General features: G+C 49.7%; 1 protein-coding gene across 2 annotated transcripts in view; it reads left to right on the top strand.

Moving 5' to 3' along the window:
• Adam19 (ADAM metallopeptidase domain 19) overlaps positions 1-25,313 on the top strand; it is a 96,557-nt gene extending 71,244 nt beyond the window's left edge. The window contains exons 10-23 of one of the 2 annotated variants that reach the window (XM_045151765.1): positions 2,403-2,487; positions 3,095-3,234; positions 5,934-6,111; positions 7,953-8,042; positions 10,189-10,384; positions 11,621-11,729; positions 13,028-13,232; positions 14,735-14,812; positions 14,968-15,068; positions 16,453-16,605; positions 18,091-18,175; positions 19,062-19,286; positions 21,313-21,465; positions 22,285-25,313. In XM_045151765.1, coding sequence (XP_045007700.1) covers positions 2,403-2,487; positions 3,095-3,234; positions 5,934-6,111; positions 7,953-8,042; positions 10,189-10,384; positions 11,621-11,729; positions 13,028-13,232; positions 14,735-14,812; positions 14,968-15,068; positions 16,453-16,605; positions 18,091-18,175; positions 19,062-19,286; positions 21,313-21,465; positions 22,285-22,338 — 1,852 coding nt within the window. In that variant the 3' untranslated portion in view covers positions 22,339-25,313. Of the gene's footprint in view, positions 1-2,402; positions 2,488-3,094; positions 3,235-5,933; positions 6,112-7,952; positions 8,043-10,188; positions 10,385-11,620; positions 11,730-13,027; positions 13,233-14,734; positions 14,813-14,967; positions 15,077-16,452; positions 16,606-18,090; positions 18,176-19,061; positions 19,287-21,312; positions 21,466-22,284 lie in introns of both variants that reach the window. The other variant, XM_004657475.2, reaches the window with a different exon arrangement.
• Positions 25,314-26,863: the final 1,550 nt, after the last annotated feature.

The following is a 26,863-nucleotide window of genomic DNA, read 5'->3' as shown; positions in this document are numbered from 1 at the left end:
TGCGTGTGTGTGAGGAACGCCCGACCGTGGGTCACTCCTGACACTCTGAACCCACGCTGTTCTAGTCCCGGAGCTGATCTCCCGCTGCCGGTGACGAGAGGGTTCTTGGGCCCTTCATTTGCTTCCCAGGGGCTAAGGGCTGAGCGCCTGAGGTCAACATGTGGGAACTGTGTGCTTCACGGGAGAACATGCTATGGGGGGATTGCACAGGGTTTTCATCGGCCTTGGAGAAGGAAGAACAGACCTGCCAAGACCACATTGCTTGGTTATTCATTTATTTTGGTGTTGGCTCCCAAAGGTCTTTTGAAAGGGTCACAACAAAAGATATATGGAATAACACCCTTTTACTTCTGTTCCCTGAAGATAGCTCTAAGTCAACAATCATTCAAATCTTGATTTGCCCTTTAAAAGAAACTGGAACATATCTGTCCCCAAATCCTGGGCTCTGAGTGGTCATTTCATGACAGTCCTTCACCTAGGAAGTCTTGGGTGAATGTTGCAGTCAGGTTCCCTTTGCTGGCAGAAAACACCCAACCAAGAGCAGCAGCTTGTGGGAGAATAGAGTTTATTTTGGCTTACAGGCTCGAGGGGAAGCTCCATGATGGCAGGGGAAACAATGGCATGAGCAGAGGGTGGACATCACCTCCTGGACAACATCAGGTGGACAATAGCAACAGGAGAGTGTGCCAAACACTGGCAAGAGGAAATTGGCTATGACACCCATAAGCCTGCCCCCAACAATACACCCCCTCCAGGATCCTCCAATTCCCAACTGGCCCATCAGCTGGGGACCTAGCTTTCAGGACACATAAGTTTATGGAGGACACCTGAATCAAGCCACCACAGTGACCAAAAGTTTTGTCCTGAACTTTCCAGACATGGCGTCCTGCTTTGGGCAATGGTTTTCAGGGGTTCTTCCTCAGGGCCAAGTTGAAGTTGTAATGAGTAGGGCCTCAAATAGGCTGCATATGGCTTCTATATTCTCTTGTATTTATTAAGCAAACATTATCAAGCATCCACTGCACATCCGATTCCATACTAAATTCTAGTGACCCCCCCCCCATAAACAAAGGAGTTCACTCTCAAAGACGTCGTGGTCTAGATGAGAAGACAAACCCAGGGATGAATACCATGTAAGGAATTTCCATAGCGATGCTTCAAATAATTTCATGTTCACGGCATGCACAAAACACTGGAATTAGCTGGGCCTGGTGGCACATGTCTTTAATCCCTCCTCTCAGGAGGCTGAGATAGGAGGATCACAGTGAGTTTGAGGTTAGCCGGAGACTACATAGTGAGTTCTAGGTCAGCCTGGGCTAGGGCAACACAAAACTCCCCCAAACAACTGAATTTCAGTGTTTTTACTGTATAGCTGAGAGAGAAATACATTAAGCTGGGCTGAGGAGATAGCTCAGTGGCTAAAGGTACTTGGTTGCAAAGTCTACTGGCCCAGAAATCAGTTGCCCAGAACCCACATAAAGCCACGTGCACAAAGTGGAGCATGTGTCTGAAGTTTGTTTGTAACAGAAAGAGACCCTGCCGTGCCTGTACGTATTCTCTCTCACTCCCAAAACAGAATACAGACGCTTAGGTTTTTATTGGGGCGTGGTGTGAGGTAGGGTCTCACTCTAGCCCAGGCTGACCTGGAATTCACTATGGGGTCTCAGGGTGGCCTCGAACTCACGGCAACCCTCCTACCTCTGCCTCCCAAGTGCTGGGATTAGAGGTGTGCGCCACCACACCCGGCTCAGGTTTGTTTTTTTTTTTTTTAAGATTAAAATAAGTAAATAAATGGGTGAAACTATAGCTTTTCGCAGCTAGCATGCCTATTGCAGAGTGTGCCCACTCATCCTTGTGGCCAGCTGTACTGGACACAGCTGTTTCCTTGGCCTCAGAATGATGTGAGAATGAACCATCAGTCCCTACAGCTGCTGCCCAGTGTTTCTACCCTGTCACCGAGGCACACCACAGAGCCGGGGTACGGCCTGGCCCTCCAGCAGCTGGAGGAAGTGGGCATGATTCACTTTCACATCATAAGCCCATGCCACCTTTCCCCCCTCTTCTGACCTTTTCCTGTGCAGCGGGAATGGGCAGAACTGTCAAGCCCGTCCTGCTTCCTTCCTTCCTTCCAGGCAATGGGCTTTGGGCACGTTGTAGAGGAAGAGCGACCTTTTGCTTGCTTCTCTCTATTCTGTGGAGCTGAGGGAGTAGGTGAGAGGAAGTGTGAGGTGTGGTGATCTGAAAATCTGCCAGTTGGCCAGGATACCAGTCCCCTCCTCCCTTTGGGTGTTCCTGGAAATGTCAGTGGGATTAGAGAACACCATAATAGACACCCACTCCTGTCACATGGGAATCGCTTTCGCAGCCCCCAACTCAATCAGCTCTCTTCTTCCCGCCTGCAGGGGCAAGTCCTTCCACGGCACCACCATCGGCCTGGCCCCCCTCATGGCCATGTGCTCTGTGTATCAGTCTGGAGGGGTCAACATGGTGAGTCCCTGCTGACTGTTGCGGAAGGTGCAGGACCAGTCCCCCAGGACCAGAGATCATCGCTGCAAGTCTAATTACTGCTGAGTCAAAAAAAAAAAGCATTAAGAGGAACGAGTATTTAAAATGAAGTTATGAGGTTCTAAGCGATAAAGATGCCCAAGGGTGAACTTCCATTTACTGGCGTTAACTTTGGTTTTCGTGCTCCGAGAGGCCTGAAGCAGTTGCATAAATAGATCCCTAGAGCTGCCACGTGTCACAGCAGGGCTGGGGCAGCCGGAGCGAACAGAGATGGACCGTGGTGTATTCATCCCAGGTCTTGGTTTGCTTGTGTGTCATTACGAAACCAGAACTTGTCTCAGTCATAGTTAGGAAACTACTAGCTTACGTATTTGCACAACCATTTTCTCTATCTGCCTTTTTCTGTCTTTCAAATACATAAATAAAATATAAAAAGAAAGGGTTTTTAGAAAATAGTAGGTTATGGATAGCCTGTCTGCTCAGCGTTAGGGGAAGAGGGGGAGTCATAATGCTTGAGAAAGGAGAAGGCAGAGAATGGGGAGTAAGGAGTGGAGCCGCACCCTTGACACCCCCGCTCTCCCCCGAGCAGGACCACTCCGAGAATGCCATTGGAGTGGCTGCGACGATGGCCCACGAGATGGGCCACAACTTCGGCATGACCCACGACTCTGCGCACTGTTGCTCGGCCAGCGCCGCGGACGGCGGCTGCATCATGGCGGCCGCCACCGGGTGAGCCCGCGGGAAGGGGGCGCTGGGGCGGGAGAGGGAGGTGAAGCGTGTCCTTGCCGCTGGCCCCGGAGCCTCTTGGGAACCGCCCGTGAAGAGAGAAATCTTACCACCGCTGAAGTGGGAGAGGACCAAGAAGGCAAATGTGTGACAAGTCACTAGTTTCCCAGTAGGAGGTCGGTGCTGGTGGAACTCTAGATCAACTCCATTTTTGTCATCATGTCTTCAGGGATAAAATTGACTTAAATGCACCCGTCTTTTCCCCACCACCCACAGCTCCCCCCAGCAGGCTGATCTTGAACTTGGGGGTTCAAGCAGTCTTCCCACTCAGATATCCGTGGTTACGGATACATGCTGCTACATTCAACTCTTTATGAATGTTTCATGAGGAACTGTTTTGATCAGAGCCACCGTCTGGTCCTTCCTCACCAAAGGATCAGTGTTGTTCCATCCGGGGCCTGTTTGAAAGCTCTGCTGTTGTCTGTAGAACGAAGAGCATCTGGGCTGTCCTAGTCAGCTCCGTGCTGCTGGGATGAGCCCCCAAACCAGACACAGTTTATGGGGGAAATGGGATTTCTTTCAAGCTCATAGACCCAGGGAAGGTTCCACAATGGCAGAAGAAACTGGCTCCCCTCACCAACTCCATGCAGAGAGGAAAAACCCACCAGCAGCGCCACAGGCAAGCACACCCGGGGAAACCGAGGCAGAACTCCAGCACTCTGCGCACCTTAGGCTGGAATTCAGATCCTTTCTCAGAGAATTTGTAGATGGCATTGCCCATGAGATAAAAGGATGAGGCAACAGTATCGAGCAATTGCTGCAATTGTGAGAGATTCTTTAAACCAGAGTTTATAAAGAAGAGGTCTTGTCTGGATTGAGTATAAAACCACTAGGTTCCCCCAGGACCCATGTCACTTCCTGGAAGATCCTGTAGTTCCCTCACTTCAAACCGTTAGGGTCCACATACGCTTTTGGAGAATGGTGGTCTAGGAGTGTGTGAGAAGGGCGGGTTAGTGTCTCCATGAGCCGATGCTGCCTTATTGGAGCTGTAGTGTCTGCTTATCAATTCTCCGCTGTGGCTTGGAAAGGTGATGTGGACTGACATGCAGGACACAGCACTGTGGACTTCGACTGACATACAGGATACAATAACAAGGAGATGGTCACACCCTTGTGAGGTGACTGTTAGGATCACCCTTTTCTTTAACAATCTCAAAAGATATCCGTGGGCTAGAGAGATGGCTTAGTAGTTAAGGCACTTGCCTATGGAGCCAAAGGACACTGGTTCAATTCTCCAGGACCCACGTAAGCCAGATGCACAAGGGGAGCATGTGTCTGGAGTTTGTCTGCAGTGGCCCGAGGCCCTGGCATGCCCATTCTCTTTCCATCTCTCCTATCTCTCTCTGCTTGCAAATAAATAAAATTTAAAAAATACACATCTGTAGACAAATGGTGGAGAGTTATGTGCATTACTATAGTGCTCCAATTTATTGTTAACTTACTATAATTACTGAATTAGAAATTATTAAATTTGGCATGGAAACAATGATTCCTAACAAATTCCTTGTGGCATACTTTACTACTGGAGGAAACCCTCCAGTGTTTAACCTTTAGCTGTTTAAAGAATTAACACCCAGTTGAGGTATAGTAGCTCCCTATGTTTATGGGGGTTACATTCCAAGATGTTCCTGATGGAACTGAACCCCATATTACTGCCTTTTTCTACACTGTGATGAAGTTTAATTTATAAAGTAGGCACATAACAGATTAAAGTAGAACAATTATAAGGCACTGTGATAAAAGTTATTTAAAACTTGGAAGATGTTCTTTACTGGGACTTTCCACATAATATTTTAGGCCCCTTTTGACCATGAGTAAATGAAGCCGTGGGCAGCCCAACAGTAGATGAGGGAAGCATGGCACTTCTGGTCATTTTCCCTGGAAGCAGGGGACCCAAGACCTTTCAGACTTTCGTGATGAAGACCACACGGGTGTGTGCGTAGGCTGGTAGAACCTTTCGTGCGTAGGAGAAAGATGAACCAGGAAATTAAACCTTGGTCAGTCGATTAAACATGGGCCTTTCTTGGTCTGGTCTTTTGTCGTAAGAAAATGCCCATCGGACATCAGCTTTGGGAGCACCTGGGCTGGCTAGTGCTTTGTTCAGCGCTCAGACTGCGGGCCTGTTGTAGCATTCCAAACCCTTTGCTTACTGCACCTCCCTCATGCAAAGGGCAGACATTTAAAAATATATGTATTTATTTATTTGAGAGAGAAAGAGGAGGAGAGAGAGAGAGAGAGAGAGAGAATGGGTGCTCCAACCACTGCAAACGAACTCAAGATGTGTGTGCCCCCTTGTGCATCTGGCTAACCTGGGTCCTGGGGAATCGAACTTGGGTCCTTTGGCTTTGTCAGCAAACACCTTAACCACTAAGCCATCCCTCCAGCCCAAGGGCAGGCATTTTTGTGCTGTTTCTTAATTGCCTTTTTTGTAAGAAAAAAAAATATATGTGACTTTGTGGCATGCTTAGTATTTCATGATTAAGGGTGAGAGAATTCTGAGTCCATTGGGTTTGGTGACGGGCAGAAGGTACATGTAGGACTCTGGCGTCTTGGTCCAGGTGAAGCCAACCACATGGGCAGTGGGATGTCAGGCTCTTCTGTGCACTCTGACTTCCTGTTAACGCTCCCTCCTCCTTTGCCAGGCATCCCTTCCCCAGAGTGTTCAATGGGTGCAACAGGAGGGAGCTGGACAGGTACCTGCAGTCAGGTGGTGGGATGTGTCTGTCCAACTTGCCAGACACCAGGACACTGTATGGAGGCCGGAGGTGTGGCAACGGGTACCTGGAAGATGGGGAAGAGTGCGACTGTGGTGAGGAAGAGGTAGGTGTGACAATCATGCTAGTGGCAGGGAAGGATTTGCATGGTTTCAAAGCTCAAGGTCGAAAGAGATTGCAATGGATAATTTCCTAGTTGTCATGGCTACCAAAGACTCCCGTGTGTGCATAAGATATAGGCAGTGAGTGTCCCAGGTGGGTCACCACCTCTGTGGCCCCTGCAGCCTGTGGTCAGCACTGTTGTGTCCAAGGTCAGGGTCAAGTCCTTGTGAGCATCTGGTCGAGCCACACACCATAATCCCAAGGCATTTTGGTTCTTTCTTTCCCAGAGGAGCCACAGATGGCCTTCTTGGCCCTCCAGCTGTACCGAGTCTGTTCTGGAGGACACACAGGAGCTTGACCATGAGCCAGAGGAGGATCCTTAAAAATAACAAGCTTGATGGGCTGGAGAGATGGCTTAGCGGTTAAGTGCTTGCCTGTGAAGCCTAAGGACCCCGGTTCGAGGCTCGGTTCCCCAGGTCCCACGTTAGCCAGATGCACAAGGGGCGCACGCGTCTGGAGTTCGTTTGCAGAGGCCAGAAGCCCTGGCGCGCCTATTCTCTCTCTCTCCCTCTATCTGTCTTTCTCTCTGTGTCTGTCACTCTCAAATAAATAAATAAATAATTTTAAAAAAATAACAAGCTTGAGCTGGGCGTGGTGGCGCATGCCTTTAATCCTAGCACTCGGGAGGCAGAGGTAGGAGGGTCACCATGAGTTCGAGGCCACACTGAGACTACATAGTGAATTCCAGGTCAGCGTGGGCTAGGGGAAGACCCTACCTCAGAAAACCAAATATATATATATACATATATATATATAAACTAAATAAATTAATAAAATAACAAGCTTGTGCTGCTGAGCCTGGACATGGCAGGTTGCAAGGGGACGTAGGAAGTGTAGTGGAGGCCCGGCATGGCTGCAGAGCTCTTTGTGGATCCTGTTTCCTTCCTCCAGACCCTCAGAGAGCGTGCGGAGGAAACAATCTGGCTCCGTCATTTTTAACAGAAGCATTTTTTTTTTTTCTGTCTAAAAGCAGAACTGGATCATTTCATGTCTATTTTTTGAAGGATGAGAATATGTGTGTGTTAACTCATGCTTGACAGTTGGGGAGGAATGCATAAGTACCAGTAAATGATGGGGGGGGGGATGGTGACAGAGCATCCATATGTGTGGTGGGAAAACTGTTAGGTTTTGCAACCTTGTCAGTATTTTAAAAGTATGAACATGTAAATTTCAGAATGAAACAAGGGCTTGTGAAACACACTACCACACTACCATTGGCTGCGCTAGGGCCCGTCAGTGAGGGAGCGCGTTGTATTAGAAGTACTATGGGCACTCTTGTTGTCTAAACTAAGCACAAACCACAAAGTGTGGGAAAGTACCCAGTCACATCTCAGTTGTGTGCCTGTGTGTCTTCTGGAATAAGTACTCCTTACCTTAATGACCAGTTGCCAGTGGTTGCTATTTATTTATTTTAGAGAGAGCAAGTGAGAGAGAGGGAGGGGGAGAGAGTGAGAGAATTGGTGTGCCAGGGCCTCAGCCCCTGGGATCAAAGTCCAGATGCTACGCCACCTAGTGGGCATGTGCGACTTTGCGCTCACCTCACTCTTGTGCGTCTGGCTTATGTGGGATCTGGAGAGTTGACCACGGGTCTTTAGGCTTCGCAGGCAAGTGCCTTAACCGCTATGCCATCTCCCCAGTCCTCAGGGCCTGGTTTTTGAGGAGGGTTTGTAGAAAACAGAACTGCAGGGCATGTTGGAGATGGGCAGGTAAGATAGCCTGCCCCCTCAGATGCTTAGTCTCTTGCCCTGTTGCTTCAGAGATTAATGCCACCCGCTGCCTTCCCAGGAATGCAACAACCCTTGCTGCAATGCCTCCAACTGCACTCTGAAGGAAGGAGCCGAGTGTGCCCATGGTGCCTGCTGTCACCAGTGTAAGGTGAGTGGTCCTTTCCTCTGCTTTGGACTTCAGGATGGCAGATAGCTGCTTCACTAGGGGTAGTGGCTGGGCTTTATCCTGCATCTAGGGGAGCGGTGGCATCAAACGTTCTGTACATGGCCTGGAGAGACGGCTTAGCCATTAAGGCGCTTGACTACGAAGCCTAAGGACCCAGGTTCAGCTCCCCAGTACCCAGGTAAAGCTAGATGCACAAAGTGGCGCCTGCATCTGGAGTCTGTGTGCAGCAACTAGAGGCCTGGTACGCCCATTCTCTTTCTCTCTCCCCCTCTCTGTCCTTGAAAATACATAAATAAATAAAAATTTAAAAAGTTCTGGATGCAGGCCTGGGGGTGAAGAGGGCAATAATAAAACATGAGCTCTGCATATTTGCACATGGACCTGGGAAGGAGAGGTAGGGAGAGAGAGAGACAGAGAGAGAGAGAGAGAAGATTGGAGTCTGAGGTATTGAGATAGTTGGAACTGAGAAGGTCACTTGATCTGTCTATTATTTCCTAGCCTGGACTTCAGTGAATTCAAGCCATGTTCGAGTCATCCCAAAGGTTAGGGCCTTCTGGGAGGTGGCACTTGAACTGAAGGTAGAGGAGGCTTGACAACTGGGTTCTTCCCTCCCTTCTCCTCCTACTCCTCTTTTCTCTCTTCCCTTTCTTTTTCGTCCTGAAGACTGAACCCAGGGCCTTGTACGTGCTAGTCATGTGCTGTGCACTGAGCTATGCCCTAGGCCCTCTTACTATTTTATTTATTGTTTTGGTTTATTTTATTTTATTTTCCTTTGGTTTTTCAAGGTAGGGTCTCACTCTGGTCCAGGCTGACCTGGAATTTGCTATGTAGTCTCAGGGTGGCCTCGAACTCACGGTGATCCTCCTACCTCTGCCTTCTGAGTGCTGGGATTAAAGGTGTGTGCCACCACGCCAAGCTTATTTTATATTTTTATTTATTTATTTTGTTTTTTTCGAGGTAGGGTCTCACTCTAGCCCAGGCTGACCTGGAATTCGCTATGGAGTCTCTCAGGGTGGCCTCGAACTCACGGCAATCCTCCTACCTCTGTCTCCCGAGTGCTGGGATTAAAGGCGTGTGCCACCACACCCGGCTTTATTTTATATTTTTAAAGAGAGAGAGAGAGAGAGAGACAGAGAAAGAGAGAATTGGTGGGCCTCAGCCACTGAAATCTTAATTCCAGATGCTTTTGCCACCTAGTGGGCATGTGCTGCTTTGCACTTGCCTCACCTTTATGTCCCTGGCTTATGTAGGAATTGGAGAGTGGAACGTGGGTCCTTAGGCTTCACAGGTTAAGTGCCTCGACCACGAAGCCACCTCTCCAGCCCCAGTTTTCCTTTTGAGACAAGATCTCACTGAGTTATTTAGGGTGAACTTGAACTCCCTCTGTAGTCCAAGCAGATCTGGAATTCCTCCTAGTAGTTGGGATTATTGAACCTGAGCCACCTCTAGGTTGATTTTATTTGAGCTTTATGACAGTTTTTATTTACTTATTCATTTGAGAAAGAGAGAAAGCGGCAGAGAGAGCGAGAAAGAATGGGCACACTGGGACCTCTAGCCACTGCAAATGAACTCCAGACATGTGCCACCTTGTGCTAGGGATGGTGCGTGTGTATACATATGTTCATACATGGGCATTTATCAGTGAGTTGGTCTCTCTATTGACATGCAGTTAGATTCAGATATATTGTGCTTCACCTCTTTTTATTTTTTTTCCAAAGTCGGGTCTCAGTGTAGCTAGCCCAGAATGACCTGAAACTCACTATGTAGTCTCTGGCTGGCCTTGAACTCATGACAATTCTTCTACCTCTGCCTCACTAGTGCTGGGACTAAAAGGCATGTGCCACCATGCCTGGCATCACCTCTTTAATTCTGAGTTTATTTTTCTAAAAAGCAGGGATAATTTGATAGGGTTATAATGAAAACTAAGTGAAGTCCTGTTGTTACTGGGTAGTTAGTTCTGTGAGCGCCTCCACAAAGGAGGCCATTATTGACAAAGCGATATTTAGTAAGCTATAAGTTGTTGCCATGAATATTAAGTATAAATGTCTATAATTTCCATAAGTAATAACGTAAGTGTTATGTATTATTTATGGTAAATTTATGAAAATATATAAAAATGTTTATCTAGCTGCTGGCTCCTGGAACCCTGTGTCGTGAGCAGGCGCGGCAGTGTGACCTTCCCGAGTTCTGCACGGGCAAGTCCCCCCACTGCCCCACCAACTTCTACCAGATGGACGGCACCCCCTGTGAAGGGGGCCAGGCCTACTGCTACAACGGCATGTGCCTCACCTACCAGGAGCAGTGCCAACAGCTGTGGGGACCTGGTAAGGACCCTTCGGAGGAGCACAAAATTCAGCATCGAACCTTTTTTTTTTTTTTTTTTTTTTTTAATGAAACTCAAGCCTGCAACTCAAAAGCAATTTTAAAAATCAAACATACAAGCTGAGCATGGTGGTGCACGCCTTTTTATATCAGCCCTCAGGAGGCAGAGGTAGGAGGATCGCCATGGGTTCAAAGCCAACCTGAGAATACATAGTGAATTCCAGGTCAGCCTGGGCTAGGTGAGACCCTACCTCAAAACAAACAAACAAACAAAAATCAAACATTCAAATGCAATGTGATACGTGCAGGCTGAGGCATCATGGTGGGAAAACACTCAGACTTTGTTTTCTGTACTTAAACCACTGTTTCCATAAGAGCAGAAACTGGACCTACAGAAGCAGCGATGCAGCCCGTAATAGACAGTAGTCTCAGATCGGAGCTGAGGTTGCGGGATGGCATTCATTAGTCTGCCACAGCATGACATGCGCGGTGCAAAGTGCACGTGTGTGCTTAGAACCAAGGCTGTAGTGACGTTCTCTACACAACATGGGTGAGCTCTTGCCAGAAACATCTTGGATTTATTCTACACTTGATTTGGAATTAATTTTTTTGGCATTGACCACTCGGACACTTTTACCTATTGCCAGAGTTTTTTTTTTTTTTTTTTTAAGTATTTATTTATTTGAGAGAGAAAGAGAGAGGCAGATAAAGAATGAGCCGCTAGGGCCTCCAGCCACTGCAAATGAACTCCAGACACGTGCACCACTTTGTGCATCTGGTTTATGTGGGTGCTAGAGAATCGAACCTGGGTCCTTTAGTTTTGCAGGCAAGTGCCTTAACTGCTAAGCCATCTCTCCAGCCCTATTGCCAGGTTTTCTTTTTCTTTTTCTGTCACACCTATATTCAGTTTTGTGATCCACACGCAGTTTAAGAAGCCAGGAATGACATGGCTCTAGGGTTAGTGAGAGACCCTGCTTGAGTAAGTAAGGGAGAAAGCAATGGAAGGAGACATCCAAGGTTGACCTCGGGCCTCCGCATGCACGCCCATGGGTGTGCGCCCACCCGCACAAGCATGAATACACATGCCACAAAACAGCAACAGAAAAGACAAGATTCTGAAATACCTTCTCCGAACTGCTCTTTGATAGAGGCGTCATGATTTTGCCAGAGGCCAGCTCTGCCCTTGGAAGCATGTGGCGGGCTGGTACCCTGCTGAGTATTGTTTCTTGCACACCCAGGAGCCCGGCCCGCCCCTGATCTCTGCTTTGAGAAGGTGAATGTGGCAGGAGACACCTTTGGAAACTGCGGGAAGGACATGAATGGTGAACACCGGAAGTGCAACATGAGGTGAGGCGCACAACTGGACTCTGGGAGGAGAACTGGCAAGCGATTGCTGCTCTGTCCTCGTATTTGTGTGAAGCTTTTGAAGTCTGTGTGTATTTGACAAGGTTCTGTTCAGTCCTGAGGAGGTCAGAGGGAAGGTGTGGGTAGCAGTGCTTACCAGAAAGCCACAACAGGCCCCCATTGGGGACCCTCCTCATCGTCCGACAGAAAGCTGAACCTCTTGTACCATTTTTTTTTGTTGTTGTTGTTGTTTTTGGAGGTGGCATCTCGCTGACCTTGGATTCACTATGTAGTCTCAGGGTGGCCTCGAACTCATGGCGATCCTCCTACCTGTGCCTCCTGAGTGCTGGGATCAAAGGCGTGCGCCATCACATCTGGCTTTTATATACCTTTTATTGACAGCCTGCATACATGTACACATTATACCATTTTCATAATCCCCTCCCACGGCTCTTCCTTTCCTCTCTCCCCTTCCTTCCTTTCACCAAGTCCCTTCTTTCCTCTTAGACTATTTTTGTAGAGTGCTAATTATACCCTCATCTGAGGAACATATCATTTATTCATGCATTTATTCATTTTATCTACCCACTCACTTATTTTCCCACCCATCTAATGTGTTTCTTGGTCGAAACAGCAGACTTTAGTGGATAAGGTTTACAAGATGGAGTAATGAATGTGTAGAGCTTTTCAATTTTTTTTTTTTTTTTCATGAGACAGAGAGAGAACAATTGGTACATCAGGGCCTCTAGACACAGCAGGCAAACTCCAGGTGCATCTGGCTTTACATGGGTACTGAGAAAGCAAACCCGGACGAGCCAGCTTTGCAAGCAAGCACCTTTAACCTCAAGCCATCTCTCCAGCCTGAATGTGTAGGGCTTTGATTATCAGTGTGATGGTGAGAATTTGAGAGCTGTCCAACCCCAAGTTCGTGACCTGAGCTGGTTTTCCAAAGTAGCTCTGTTAGTGCTGGAGACAGTCTTCTGCACGAGCAAATGGGGCGTGGTGCTGGTGTATAGACGTGTTCTAGGCAGAGCCTGGCTAGAGGAAAGCTGCTAGCTGGAAGAAAGATGCAGTGACCTGTAAGGAGAAGGCTTGAGAAACGAGCCCCAGTAGGAAGCAGGGACTAGACCATGACGCTTAAAAGGTTGGCCAGGGGAATGTTCTCTGGCCTGGATATGTTCAGGGACACAGAGCCTGTTTCCCTCCCTGGTTCTCAGTGCACTTCTGGTCTCTTCTGGAGGCTCCCTAGTGCACACTCACTGCCCCAGCCTTTGATCCCTTCTCTCTCTCTCTCCGCCCAGGGATGCCAAATGCGGGAAGATCCAGTGCCAGAGCACGGAGGCCCGGCCCCTGGAGTCCAACGCAGTCCCTATCGACACCACCATCGTCATGAACGGGAGGCAGATCCGGTGCAGGGGCACACATGTCTATCGTGGGCCTGAGGAGGAAAGTGACATACTGGACCCCGGCCTGGTGATGACGGGGACCAAGTGTGGCTACAACCATGTAAGTCCATCCCCTGGCCTCACTCAAAAACTTGGCTGCAGAGAGGAAAGTTTAAGTGTGAGCTCAGGTGGGAGATGTTGGGTCAAATCCCAGCCTTTTGAACCTCTGCAGGTTTCTGTATAAAGTTTCCATCGTGATAGCATTGGGCTCTTGCCCAAGGGTCATCTCTCTAAAGCACATGGAAGTTCTATTAGCAATTTCATCCTTACCATTTGTCAGTATATGAAATAAAATTAGTCTAGGGACTGGGGTTATGGCTCAGTGGCTAAGACGCTTGCATGCAGAGCCTAATGACCTGAGTTCAGTTCCCAAGCATAAAGTGATACATCCATCTGGAGTTTATTTGCAGTGGCTAGAGGCTCTGGCACACCTGTTCTTTCTGTTTGTCTCTCTGTGCTTGCAAATATATATATATCTTTCTTTTTAGTTTTTTTACGTAGGGTCTCACTCTAGCTCAGGCTGACCAGGAATTCACTCTGTAGTCTCAGGGTGGCCTTGAACTCATGGCAATCCTACTACCTCTGCCTCCCAAGTGCTGGGATTAAAGGCGTTGCACCACCAAGCCCTGCTAATAAAATACTTTTTTAAGTAGACTAAGGGCAGCAGTTAAGGAGTTTGCCAGCAAAGCCAACAGACCTAAGTTTGATGCCCCAGTACGCACATAAGCCAGATGCACATGATGGCTCATGTGTCTGGAATTTGTTTGCAGTGGCTACAGGCCCTAGCATACCCATTCTTTCTCTCTCTCTCTCTGTCTCTCTCAAATAAATATTTTATCTTATTTATTCGAGAGAGAGAATGGGCACACCAGGGTCTCCAGCTGCTGCAAACAAACTCTAGACGCTTGTGTCACCTTGTGTGTCTGGCTTACATGGATACTGAGGAATCAAACCTGGGTCCTTTGGCTTTGCAAGCAAGTGTCTTAACTGCGAAATCATTTCTTCAAGCCTCTCTCAAATAATTTTTTTTTAAGTAGACTAGAAAGAAAACCTGGGGGAAATTATATGCAAGCAGAGAGAGAATGAAAGAGAGGGGGAATGGGCATGCAAGGGCCTCTAGCCATTGCAAACGAACTCCAAACACATGTGCCATTTTGTATATCTGGCTTATGTGGGTATTGGGGCGTCAAATACAGGCCATCAGGCTTTGCATGTGAGTGCCATTAACTGCTGAACCATATCTGCAGCTCAGCTGTCCCAGCAATTGTTTTAAAGTATAATGCTCAAATTAGTGCATATTAGTAGTTGAGTAACATATCAACACAGCACTAAAATATGGCAATTGTTAAACGTAACGTTTTAACAATATTTGATTCCTCCCTAGTCACAAAAGTAATAATAAAATACAGTTAATTGCCACCGTACTTTGCTGTTCCCCGCTTTCCCCATTTCTCAGTTCTACAAGTAACTCGAAGGGTTCTCATCCATCCTAAGTGTCACGCTCCCATCTTCTCACTCCCCACCGCGTCGGTGCTGATAGCTGCTCCTCTCCCCCCCGCGCAGATCTGCTTCGAGGGGCAGTGCAGGAACACCTCCTTCTTCGAGACCGAAGGCTGCGGGAAGAAGTGTCATGGCCACGGGGTGTGTGTACAGGAAGGAGACTGGGCCCCTGCAGGGGTGCGGGTGTCGTGGTAGCAGGCACTGCGGGAGGGCGGAGCTGTCCTGCTTGTCATGGTGGCAAGCCCTGAGGTGGGCAGAGCTGCTGGGTGGTGACCCCTGCTGTCCTCTCACTCTAGGTCTGCAACAACAAGCAGAACTGCCACTGCAACCACGGCTGGGCTCCGCCCTTCTGCAATACCCCGGGCCAGGGGGGCAGCATCGACAGTGGACCTATGCCTGCTGCAGGTGAGTGTCCCGCTCCTGTGCTGGGGGCGGAGAGCTTGGGGACCGGTGGCATGTGACTCCTGATTCTGCGGATGACGGAACCAAGACAGGGAGAACTGGGCAGTGGGGAGGGGGGAGTACTGGGCCAGCAGCCCATCACCCTCTGGCTTTTACTGAGGAGAGTGGGGCATTCAGGGAGATTCTGGGCCTTAAATAGTCACATTCATTTGGGCAGGCGTGGAGTGGTAATGGCTCCTTTCTTGAGGACTTAAAAATAATCATGAACAAAAATGGCAATGCAGACATAGAACAGTTTAGCAATTTTAAAAAGATTAAAATTTTTTTTTTTATTAGCGACAGAGAGAGGGAGTGAGAATGGGTGTGTCAGGGTCTCTAGCCACTGCAAACGAACTCCAGATGCACGCGCCGCCATGTGCATCTGGCTTACGTGGGACCTGGAGAATTGAACCAGGTTCCTTAGGCTTCGCAGGCATGTGCCTTAACCATTAAGCCAAACTCTCCAGCCCAGTTTTAGCATTTTTTGGTTTATGTCATTTAATAGTAGCCAAAAAAAAAAAAAAAGTTGTGTGTGGTAGCTCACGCTTGTCAGTGTCAGTGCTCAGAAGACTGAGGCCAATCTGGGCTAAAAAAAAAAAAAAAAAAAAAAATGGGACATGGGCTGGAGAGATGGTTTAGCAGTTAAGCGCTTGCCTGTGAAGCCTAAGGACCCTGGTTCAAGGCTCGATTCCCCAGGACCCATATTAGCCAGATGCACAAGGGGGCGCACGCATCTGGAATTCATTTGCAGTGGCTGGAAGCCCTGGCGTGCCCATTCTCTCTCCCTCTCTCTCTCTCTCTCTCTCTCTCTCTCTTTCTGTCACTCTCAAATAAAAAAAATGGGACAGTATCACTCAAAAACCCAGGCCAACACACAGAAAACAAACCAATAAGAAAACCCTAATGTGTAAAACAGATAAAGGTGGTATTTCAATGGTGTAACTATGCTCTGGATATTTAAAATTATGATTTGTAAGAAAGTTGGAGCAGCTTTGTGGAAACCAAATGTGAGACTGTGGGATTGAGGGTGAGAGTTCTCGGCTTTATTGGTCTGATCGCTGCTTTGGGTGCTGATTTCATGCCGAGAACGACTGGCACATGATATCAGTTTGGACTGCTTGTCTCCAAAGAGAATCTCTTTAGCTGAGCAGTAACGGCTGCTGCGTTTTACACAGAAGGTCTGCCCGGCTCTGTAAGCTAGTACCATTAGTGTGTGTGTGGCTTTTGTCGTAACTTGTGAGGTAAAAGAAGTGATACGAACTGAGTGGGAATCAAGGATCTGCAGAAGAACGCATTGCTAGCGGAGCCCTGGCGGCCTCTCACCTTTCCCTTGGGTCTGTTGCTGCAGGTGTGGGTCCTGTGGTCGCCGGGGTGTTTTCGGCCTTCTTCATGCTGGCGGTCCTCATGCTGCTGGTCCGCTGCTGCAGACAGAGCCACAAGCTGGGCCAGCTCAAGCCCTCCACCCTCCCTTTCAAGCTGAGGCAACAGCTCAGGTACAAGAGCATGCCGTGTCCCGGAGGACAGCAGTGCCTTGGGAAGAGCTGGTGGTGGAGGGTGCAGCAGTCAGCGTCTTGCTGGGACAACACACCCTTCCAGAAGCCACTTGTGCGTGGAGAGGGTTTATTTCAGGATGAAAGTCTCAAGGGGCAGTTTCATCCTTCATCCACAGCAGAGCGCCACCCTCAGGCCTGCCCCCAGAAACACATCTCCCCCAGCAAGGCTCCAGCCCTCAGATGCTCCCCCAGCTGGGGACTGAATAGAAAGCTTAATCACAGACACCTGAGGCTGTGGGGACACCTACATTCAATCCCACCACAGAGGAGCTCATTCTGGGAGGGTAAATGCAAGGGGCACATCTTGTTTGCCACTTTTGTCATGCTCTGTCTCCATGGCAGACGATACTAGATGCCGATCTGTCTCCATGGCAGACATTACTAGATGCTGATCTTTCTCCATGGCAGACATTACTAGATGCTGCTCCATTTCCACTGCAGACATTACTAGATGATCTTACTGTTGGTAGACTCTGCCGAGCCGGGGCTTCATGTCCCAGTCCTCATTAGCAAGCCCACCTTTTCCCTAGCCAATTTCAACTGAGAGATACCATAAAATGTTGTGCCATCCTATATCTAATTGATGTGCCCTCCACTTTAAACTTTTTTTTGTTGTTTTGTTTTTTTGAGGTAGGTCTCACGCTGGCTCAGGCTGACCTGGACTTTCACTATGGTGACTTCTCAGGGTGGCCTCCAACTCACGGCAGTCCTCCTACTTCTGCTTCCCGGGTGCTGGGGTTAAAGGCGTGCGCCACCATGCCCAGCCACTTTAAACTGTTAAAATGATTTTTAAATATTTTACTTAGTTACTTGAGAGAGAGAAAAAAATTGGGGCCCACTGTGGCCCCTAGCCACTGCAAACACACTCCAGATGCATGTACCAACTTGTGCATCTGGCTTATGTGTGTACTGGGGAATCGAACCTGGGTCCTTAGACTTCATGGGCAAGTGCCATAACCACGGAGCCATCTCTTCAGCCCCGGCCCTCTAGTTTTAAGAGTAGGACGCTGCAACAACAGAGAAGGGATGACCACCGCCATCCAAGTCGATCGCAGGGATGGCTAGATGTTAACCCAAGAAGACAATGAAGTACTTTTCCACATGGTTTATTCCTTTGGATATTGAAGGTGTCTTGCTGGATCCATGCCTGGGAGAGGGTGGGACTGGCTGGTAGCTGGCGTGATCCGTGTGTCTCATCGTGGGGGACCTTCTGCGGAAGGTGAAGAGGAGCTGCTGAAGTGGGTTTCTCACTGGCCACACGGCGCCACTCAGTGGGATCTGTGGTCTGAGGGGGGAACCCGCTTCCTTCAGAGCAGATTGGCTGAGGCTTGTCAGTTGGCCGGTGGTGCCTGGGGTCAGAGGGGCTCATTTCCTGCCTCTTGCTAATCATTCCCCTGGTCACCTTGCCTTCTTCCTTCTTTCCAGTTGTCCCTTCAGGGTGTCCCCGAGCAGTGGAACTGGCCACGCTAACCCAACGTTCAAGTTGCAGACACCCCAGGGCAAGCGGAAGGTAAAAAAGAATTTTTTTTCTTAAAAAATTTTATTGCCAATTTCCATAAATATTAACAATATACCATGATAGCACTTGGTATTTTTAAAATATTTCTATTTTTATTTATTTATTTATTTGAGAGAGAGAGAGAGAATGGACATGCCAGGGCCTCCAGCCACTGCAAACGAACTCCGATGCCTGTGCTCCCTTGTGCATCTGGCTAATGTGGGTCCTGGGTTATCAAGCCTGGGTCCTTTGGCTTTGCAGGCAAGCACCTTAACCGCTAAGTCATCCCTTCAGCCCAGCACTTTGTATTTTTGAAACTGACTTCTTTTCCCTTAAGAGCCTATGTGGGCCCATGGGATTAGTAATAAAAACCTTCTTTTGGTTTTCCTAGGTAGAGTCTTGCTTTAGTCCAGGCTGACTTGGAATTCACTGTGCAGTCTCAGTCTGGCCTGGGATTAAAGGTGCATGCCACCACGCCCAACTTACAAAAACTTATAAAAACTTTTCATTGCCTTGGGACACATGTCACTTGGTTCTGATGTTCTCTAATGATTAAAGGCTTTATCTGCTACCTGGCATCTTAGTGGCTAACAGGTCAGCATGGCCATCATCCTGTCCCGAGGCTCTGGCCGCCTCATGAGTCACACAGGGCACCATGAGTTTCTACTAAGCCCACGGAGGAGTCCACATCTCACGCATTTCTTTTATTTTTTATTTATTTATTTTGGTTTTTCGAGGTAGGGTCTCACTCTAGCCCAGGCTGACCTGGAATTCACTATGTAGTCTCAGGGTGGCCTCGAACTCACGGCGATCCTCCTACCTCTGCCTCCCGAGTGCTGGGATTAAAGGCGTGCGCCACCACGCCCGGCGTCACGCATTTCTTGTCTCATGCACACAGGTGGCTAACACCCCCGAAACCCTCCGCAAGCCCTCCCAACCTCCTCCTCGGCCCCCTCCAGACTACCTGCAAGGCGGGTCCCCGCCCATGCCGCCGCCAGCTCTTCTGAGCCGGGTTGCCAGGAGCTCCCCCGGGACCGGGGCTCAAGTAGAGAGAAAAGAGTCATCCAGGAGGCCTCCCCCAACCCGCCCTGTGCCCCCTGCACCAAGCTGCCTGTTGTCCCAGGTAAGTGGATTCTCAGCAGCCTTGGGCTGGGGCATCGCTCTTCACAAGCCACCTTCAACGGGTGCTGTCTGAGGCTGGGCAGAGGTACTTGTTGCCGAGACTGCCTTTGTTTTAGGTTCCAGTGAATCCAGGGAGCTAGCAGAGGGTTACAACGAGAGTGGGAAATACCCTCCCTGGACGGTCCCTGAGCCACAAGACACTTCCTTCCTACTCAGTATATTTTGTGACCACTCACCACTTTCCAACCCCAAATTAACTTCCTTCACGTTCCCTGAGTTCTTGCCATTGTAGGTCATTTCAGATGCTACTCTACCTGATACACAGCTTAGGCCCTTGGCCTGGCCAGGTCCTGTTCACCTTTAGATGGGACCTTAGATGTCCTTCCTCCCAAAGGAAGGCCTTCTCTTACTACCCAACTCTGAGCTCAGTGCCCTACACATTTCTCATTGTAGTACCTGTCCCTCCACATTGTACCTACAATCTTAGATCACTAGTTAGAGAGTCTTACTGAGGGGTACCTAGATGCCTTGCCATTCTGAGGGGTCTTTTGGGAAGTGTCAGGGCTCTTGCTTGTCCCCATCCCTCATGGCTGGCACTCATGGAAACAGAGCCATTGATGAATGTTCAATGATACAAGTTCTGCAGTGTACTGGGTTACAGGATCAGAAGCGGTTACCCTGGGATAAAGCTCTTATCCACACAGCAACCGCCAGGGCCACCTTTTCTAGTTTGCAAATGACAGCTGCACCCATCTGGCTTTCCTAGAAGGTCTGGGTCCCAGGCTGAAGTCCCCGTGAAAAGATCAGTAGTACACTTTCTGGAAAGGATGTAGCTTGTTGGCTTCTTTCTTTCCTTTTTTCTTTTGAGGTAGGGTCTCACTTTAGCCCAGGCTTACCTGGAATTTACCTGGAATTCACGATGTAATCTTGGACCCACAGCGGCAATCCTCCTACCTCTGCCTCCTGAGTGCTGGGATTAAAGGCGTGTGCCACCACACCCGGCTCTTTATTTTCTTTACAGAGTCTCACTCTAATCTAGGCTGACCTGGAACTCATTCTGTAGCCCAGGGTGGCCTTGAACTCACAGCAATCCTTGTACCTCAGGCTCCCAGTGCTGGGATTGCAGGCATGCGCCACCACACCTGGCTCTCCTCTACACCTCTGCCTCAGTTTCTCTTTTATCAGTGTCTCCATGTTAGGCCACACCCATCTACTTTCTTTCTTTCTTTGAGAAAGAGGTAGAGAGAGAGAGTGAGAGAGAGAGACAGACAGACAGAATGGGCACGCCAGGGCCTTTAGCCACTGCAGATTAATTCCAGATGCATGTCCCCCCTTGTGCATCTGGCTTATGTGGGTCCTGGAGAATGGAACCAGGGTCCTTGGGCTTCGCAGGCAAAGGCCTTAACTGCCAAGCCATCTCTCCAGCCCACTTCATTCTTTCTAAAGTGTTGCATCATACATCATCACTTCACAGTTTTAGATTTTTTTCGCTGTTAATGAAAATTTTGGATATTTAGTAGGTTCTTTTAGTGCTGTGTGAAACTTTCTTAACAACATTTTTCTGCACGCCTGAGCAAATGGTTCTGTAACAGCATATTAGGAAGTAGAAATTTCACATTGAGATTGAGCATTGTAATGGATACTGCCAACTTGGTTTTTCATAAAAGCTCTTCTGAGCAAATAAACATAAGTATACTTAAATGCAATTCCTAATAATTCTCTAATTTTTTTGGTTTTATTTATTTACTTATTTGAGAGAGAGAGAGAATGGGTGGGCCAGGGCCTCCATCCACTGCAAACGAACTCCAGACGCATGTGCCACCCTGTGTATCTGGCTTTCGTGGTGTGGGTCTTGGGGAATCGAACCTAGGTCCTTTGGCTTTGCAGGCAAGGTCCTTAATCCTCCAGCTCGTAATTACTTTTTGAATTGGACCATGTCCTGTGCACATAATGTGTCTGATTTCAATCTACAACAGGTACATTTTCTTTTGGAGGAACATTAACATGATGCTCATCTCATCCCCCAGGATTTCTCGAGGCCTCGGCCGCCCCAGAAGGCGCTTCCAGCGAATCCTGTTCCAGGCCGCAGGGCTGTCCTCAGGCCGCCCGGCGCCTCTCTGCCGCTGCTCCCCGCTGCAGGCCCTCAGCCGCCCCGGCCCGCGGCAGCCCCTGCTCCAAAGGTGAGCCCCGGAAGTCCCCGATAAAGCCGGGGAAGAGGGAGGTGCGGGGCTGGGCAGGCAGACCAACCAGTTTTGGCTTCTCATAGCCCAAGCTGAACTCATCCCAGAGCAGAGGCCAAGAGCAAAAGCTAAGCTTTGCCTGGAACCTGCCTGCATTGGTGACAGGGGTCTGGCCTGAGCTGTGGTGGTCACCTGCCTTTGTGCCTGACAACTGAGCAAGTTCCTCCGTTGACTCTGCCTTTCTGGCTGGAAAGAGGGAGCCGGGTGTGGTGGCGCTCGGTTTAACCCCGGCACTCGGGGGGTGGGGGGGGCAAAGGTAGGAGGATCGCCGTGAGTTTGAGGTCACCCTGAGACGATGTAGTGACTTCCAGGTCAGCCTGGGCCAGAATGAGACCCTATCTTTAAAAAAAAAAAAAAATTGAAAGGGGAAAAAAAAGGCATCTGAACCGTCGGGAACTAGACTGACCCTCATAAGGTCTCTGTACAGGTTAAGGCGGTTTGTCTACACAAACCACTCAGCTCTCGTTTCCTTCCTTGGCTTTTCTCTGTGGCCGATAGCTCTCAGGTTAGCCTGGGTGTTGGGGGACGGGGTGAGGAGCGCGCTGTCTGATAACGCTGCGTTCCCATGAAGTGCTGGGAAGCTGCGGCTTTATAAACCACAGGAGGGGTGAGCCTGAAGCGGGGGCGCCCGTCTCCCTCATCAACAGGGCTGATGTCCCGTGCATACATCTGTCCTTCCCAGCAGCAAAAGAGGGCCGCTGCCCCCTGCTCCCACTGTCCAGCACTGAGTCGATGTCTTTCTCTCTTCTTTCCCTGCAGTTTCCTGAGTACAGATCACAGAGGGCTGGAGGAATGACTAGCTCGAGGATCTAGAATCATCTGGAAGTTTCTTACTTGCCTCGAAGACTCTGGATGCCATGGAGGATCCTCAGCCACGGGTCCAGCAGACACCTGCCTGGCCAGCTGGGAGCTCCTGCAGCCCTCCCAGAACACCACCTCTGCAGGACCTCCCTTCTTGACTCAGTGCCTCCCTGCTTCCTCCAAGGGGCTTCCACCCAGTGGGCTTCTAAGTGTTGTGGTTGTGCAATATACAGCTGGGACAGGGAAGAGAAGTGCGCGGCGGGGGCCAAGGTCAGCTTCTCCCTCGACCTCCCAGCCCAGAGCTGCCAAGGGAGCTGTTAGAAAAGCGTGGGCTAGCGAGGCCTTAGAGAAGCTGCCTGGCCCCTGGGCTTGGAGAAGCCATCCACCCAAGACCCGTGGCGGCGGGTACGCATGAGAGCTTGTTTCCCTCTGGGAACCCAGGCTGGACAGGGGCTGACCCTGACCTATATCCCTTGTGTTTAGGGACTGAGGAAAGGCCAGGCCAGTCACTGTTGTGGTGACAGCTCCCGGCCAGATGTCTGCATGTGACAAGCCATGCCCCCCTGCCCCCAGCATCCCCTTATTCACGCGGGTCATTGTGACTGAGACAGGTACTATTCCTAGGCAGTGTAGACAGCAGGGGACGTGCTAGCCTGAGCCGCCTCTGAGCCGTGGTGCCAAAGGTTGCTAGGACTCTCAGAATCTCGGGTTGTTCCTCCCCGGTGCTCCACGTCTTCCCTCCTCCTCCCCTCTGAAACCTACGGTGCTTTATCCTGACTCCCGTGTGAGCGCACGCTGTGTCGTGCCTCATGGAGTGGCCGCCGAACTAACTTTCCGTGCTGGATCTCATGCGTGTCAAGGCGAGCGGACTTGGGCCTGGGCGTGGGGGGTCATGGTTTTGCGTGTCATTGTTCTGTGGCCTCAGCAGGGTGAGGGTCGTCTTCCTTGCTCCCTGACCTACATCTGTGTGAAGTTCTCCAGGGTGGCCACGGGTACACTGAAGGGCCAGACAGGTGGGGAACGTCAGCTGTTAGAAAGGAGGCCCAAGGGAGCCAGCCCCTGGCCACGAGCAGGGCGGAGACCTGTTTTGATAGGCGTCATCGGAGGCCCCTGGGGAAGGCAACCATCAACAGCCAGGCTTCTAATCCCTCATCTCTTCTCTCCTGTTCTCTGCCCGTGCCTGACCTCTGGGCCGATGGGGACGGGGCTCAGGTGGATCCCATTCCGCATTCCACCCGAGGAACTCTTGCTCTCGGAAGCCTCCCCCACCACCACTTCATTCTTCATTCGCAACAGGTGCTGGAGTCATGTGTCTGGATTTGTAGACCAGCGGTAGATGTAGGCCAGGGAGTGGAAAGATCTCAGGAAAATGCCCTTTCTCTTCCCTCAGGGTGCTTGTGCTATTCCCACCCCGCCTTCCTCCCTCCTTGGCCCTCAGCCCATTCCCCACTCACCGTCTTGCTACCCGATTCCCACAGGAGACAACTGTCCTCTTAAGCTATACACCAAATGCCCAGTGCCTAGGGGCTGGTCCCAGAAAATACCCCTTGATGCCCCAATCCGCTCCCTGAGCAGCTGCCCCGAAGCCCAGGGCCCACTCCCTAAGATCTTCCTGTCATGTGTACAGCCTTTCTCCCTCAGGCCAGGAGGCAGGTGGCTTTGAGTGACACTGCCACAGCCATGGTGACTACATGAGCCTTTTGAACCTTAAGTCCACTGCTCCTGCAGCTGTGACAGAAAGAGCTGGTTGTTTTCCTGCTTTTTTGTTGTTGCTTTTGTCCTTTTTCTTTTCTTTCTTTCCTTTTTCATTATTTTAATACGACGTCCTCCATCCCGTAAAGTTATACTGTGAATTGGAAAATGGTGGCTTTTGAACCTGATACGTATGTTTGGCAGCCATTCTCTGTACCATTTCATTCCTGGTTCTCTTCCCACAAGTCAGGGAGGCTGTGTGGGCTGGGTTGGGCGGGGGGAGTACAGTTGGCTACCAACCCCCTTTCCCTCTGTGTTGATGTGTCCCATACAGATGCATCTGGATTTACAGAAGGAGGGACTTTGTTCCAAAGGACTGTCACAAGAAGAGAGAGTAGGGGCTGTTGTAATGGGACATTTTGGGGTAACTTCTCATGTGTCTACAGGAGGAGAGCTTGTTAAGCCAGGGGAGGGGCTGTGTGCTCATTCGCTGAGGCTGGGGGAAGGTCAAAGCCCAGGGTCTGGTGAGGCGGGAAGCTCAGCTGAGTTTTGGTCTATTGAATCAGCAAACACTTTACTCCGCTGGAAGAGGATAGAAGCAGAATGAGCCTCTCGCCAGTCTTAGAAACCTGACCCCATTTCTACAATATCACCACTCCTGCCTCCCACCTGTAGGAGACCCCATCTCTCCAAAATGCAGCTTCCTGCTCACCCTCACGCCCTTGTAGCCTTGGCAGCTTGCGCCTGTAAAAGAAAAGCCCTTGTCTGCCCGGCTCCGGGATGGTGTGGTCCACGTGCTCTCTGCAGCGCCACATGCCATCTCGCGGTAATCCTTTCCCATAAAGGCTCCTTGTGGGAGACTTTGTTATTTGACAAAGGGTATGCAAGGCTTGCATCTCTGGAATTAGAGGCCAGTTCTAAAGCTAGTGATTGTCGATCGCACGCGGGAGAGCCCTGCGAGAACGCCCTTGCAAGCTCGCGACTGCCAGCTGAAAAACGTGCCCCTCTCCCTAGGGAAGCCTGTTGGGAGAGGTTCTGGGGATACATGCCCTACACCCCCGGCGCCACTCAACTGTGTACGTACGTATCTGGGATCCAGGGCAAATGTGAACCTTCTTTTTATTTGGGAGATTGCTCACAGGAAACAGACCTTCTTCTCTCTCTCTTGTCCGCCTATTGATTGTTTACAAATATTTGTACATCTATGCAAAATACTTGAATGGGCAGTGGTGCCTTTTTTTTTTTCTCCTTGTTTGTATTTAATTAAAATGAGTTGTTTGTTATTTGGAATGTCACCTGTTTGGGAAGCTCTTTCTTGGTGTGCCGCATTAAATGTCCCAGGTTTGGATCACACGAACGCCTCAGACAAAAAAAGTCCCACAAAGACTGTCAGTCTGGCTGGCAAGGCCATGACCCCGAGCCCAGAGCAAAGTCCTGGACGTTTCCATGGCCAGCAGAGGGGGCTGTTGACTTTGCACTTGTGTCGAGGGTGGTTTAATTATGTCCTGGTTTAATTATGTCTTGGGTGATGAAAAGTCCTCAGGATTTTGACATTCTTTGACAGGCTTCTTCCACAGGGATTCTGTAGTGAAGGACGCTTGCCCAGGGTCTCGGGCTGATGCAGGAAGGGCCGGTTGGCGTGTTTCAGACTCCTCAGGCGTGTGTACCAACAGTTCACACCCGTGTGAGCCTCCCACCCCCAACTCATTTAGTCCCTACCTCAGCTTTGAGGTTTTCTTTTAGAAAAAAAAAAAATTGTTTGAGAAAGGGCATGCCAAGGCCTCCCGGCCACTGCAAATGAACTCCAGATGCATGCGCCACTTTGCGCATCTGGCTTTACATGGGTACTAAGGAATGGAACCCAGGCTGTTAGGCTTTGCAACCAGGCACTGTTTATCACTGAGCTACCTCCCAGACCAGCTTTGAGGGTTCCTAAGACACAGTGTTGGTAACCACGGGAGGAGGCACGTTCACCGAGGACTTAGTGCGCTTTTTCTTTCTGTGCTTTTATTGTGTGTGTGTGTGTAGAGGGGAGGGGGCAAGCTAACAGACTGGCCTTTTTTTTTATGCGAGAGAGCGAGTGAGAAAAAGAAGGAGAATAGATGCACCAGGGCTTTCTGCCACTGCAATTGAACTCGAGACACGTGCGCCCCCTTGTGCACATGTGCGACCTTGCGCGCTTGCATCACTGTGTGCTGGTTTATGTGGGACCTGGAGAGCCGAACACGAATCCTCAAGCTTCACAGGCAAGTGCCTTCACCGCTAAGCCATCTACCTCTTCAGCCCACTTGACCTCATTAAAATAAATTTTATTTGCAAGCAGAGAGCGATTAAAAAAGAGACAAGACAGAGAGAAAGAGCATGCTAAGGCCTCCAGCCACTGCAAATGAACTGCAGATGCGTGTGTCACTTTGTGCATCTGACTAACGTGGGTCCTGGGGAATCAGTCCCGGGTTGTTAGTCATTGCAGGCAAGCACCTTAACCCCTGAGCGAACTCTCCAGCCCCATGTACTTTATTTACTTCATTTAACCTTCACAGAAATACTGGGAGACTGTCTTGGACTCTTCTCCCCCCTCGTGGATGGGGACTGCCTGAGGCATTAAAAACATCTAAACATTGGGCTGGAGAGATGGCTTAGTGGTTAAGTGCTTGCCTGTAAAGCCTAAGGACCCTGGTTCGAGGCTCGATTCTCCAGGACCCACGTTAGCCAGATGCACAAGGGGGCGCACGCATCTGGAATTCGTCTGCAGTGGCTGGAGGCCCTGGCGCGCCCATTCTCTCTTTCTCTCTCTCTCTCTGCCTCTTTCTCTCTATCACTCTCAAATAAATAAATAAAAATTTTT

The sequence above is a fragment of the Jaculus jaculus genome, chromosome 6 (genome assembly GCF_020740685.1).
Source record: "Jaculus jaculus isolate mJacJac1 chromosome 6, mJacJac1.mat.Y.cur, whole genome shotgun sequence".
NCBI lineage: Eukaryota > Metazoa > Chordata > Mammalia > Rodentia > Dipodidae > Jaculus > Jaculus jaculus.
The sequence above is the reverse complement of the archived record's forward strand: the minus strand, read 5'-3'. Positions and strand labels throughout refer to the sequence as shown.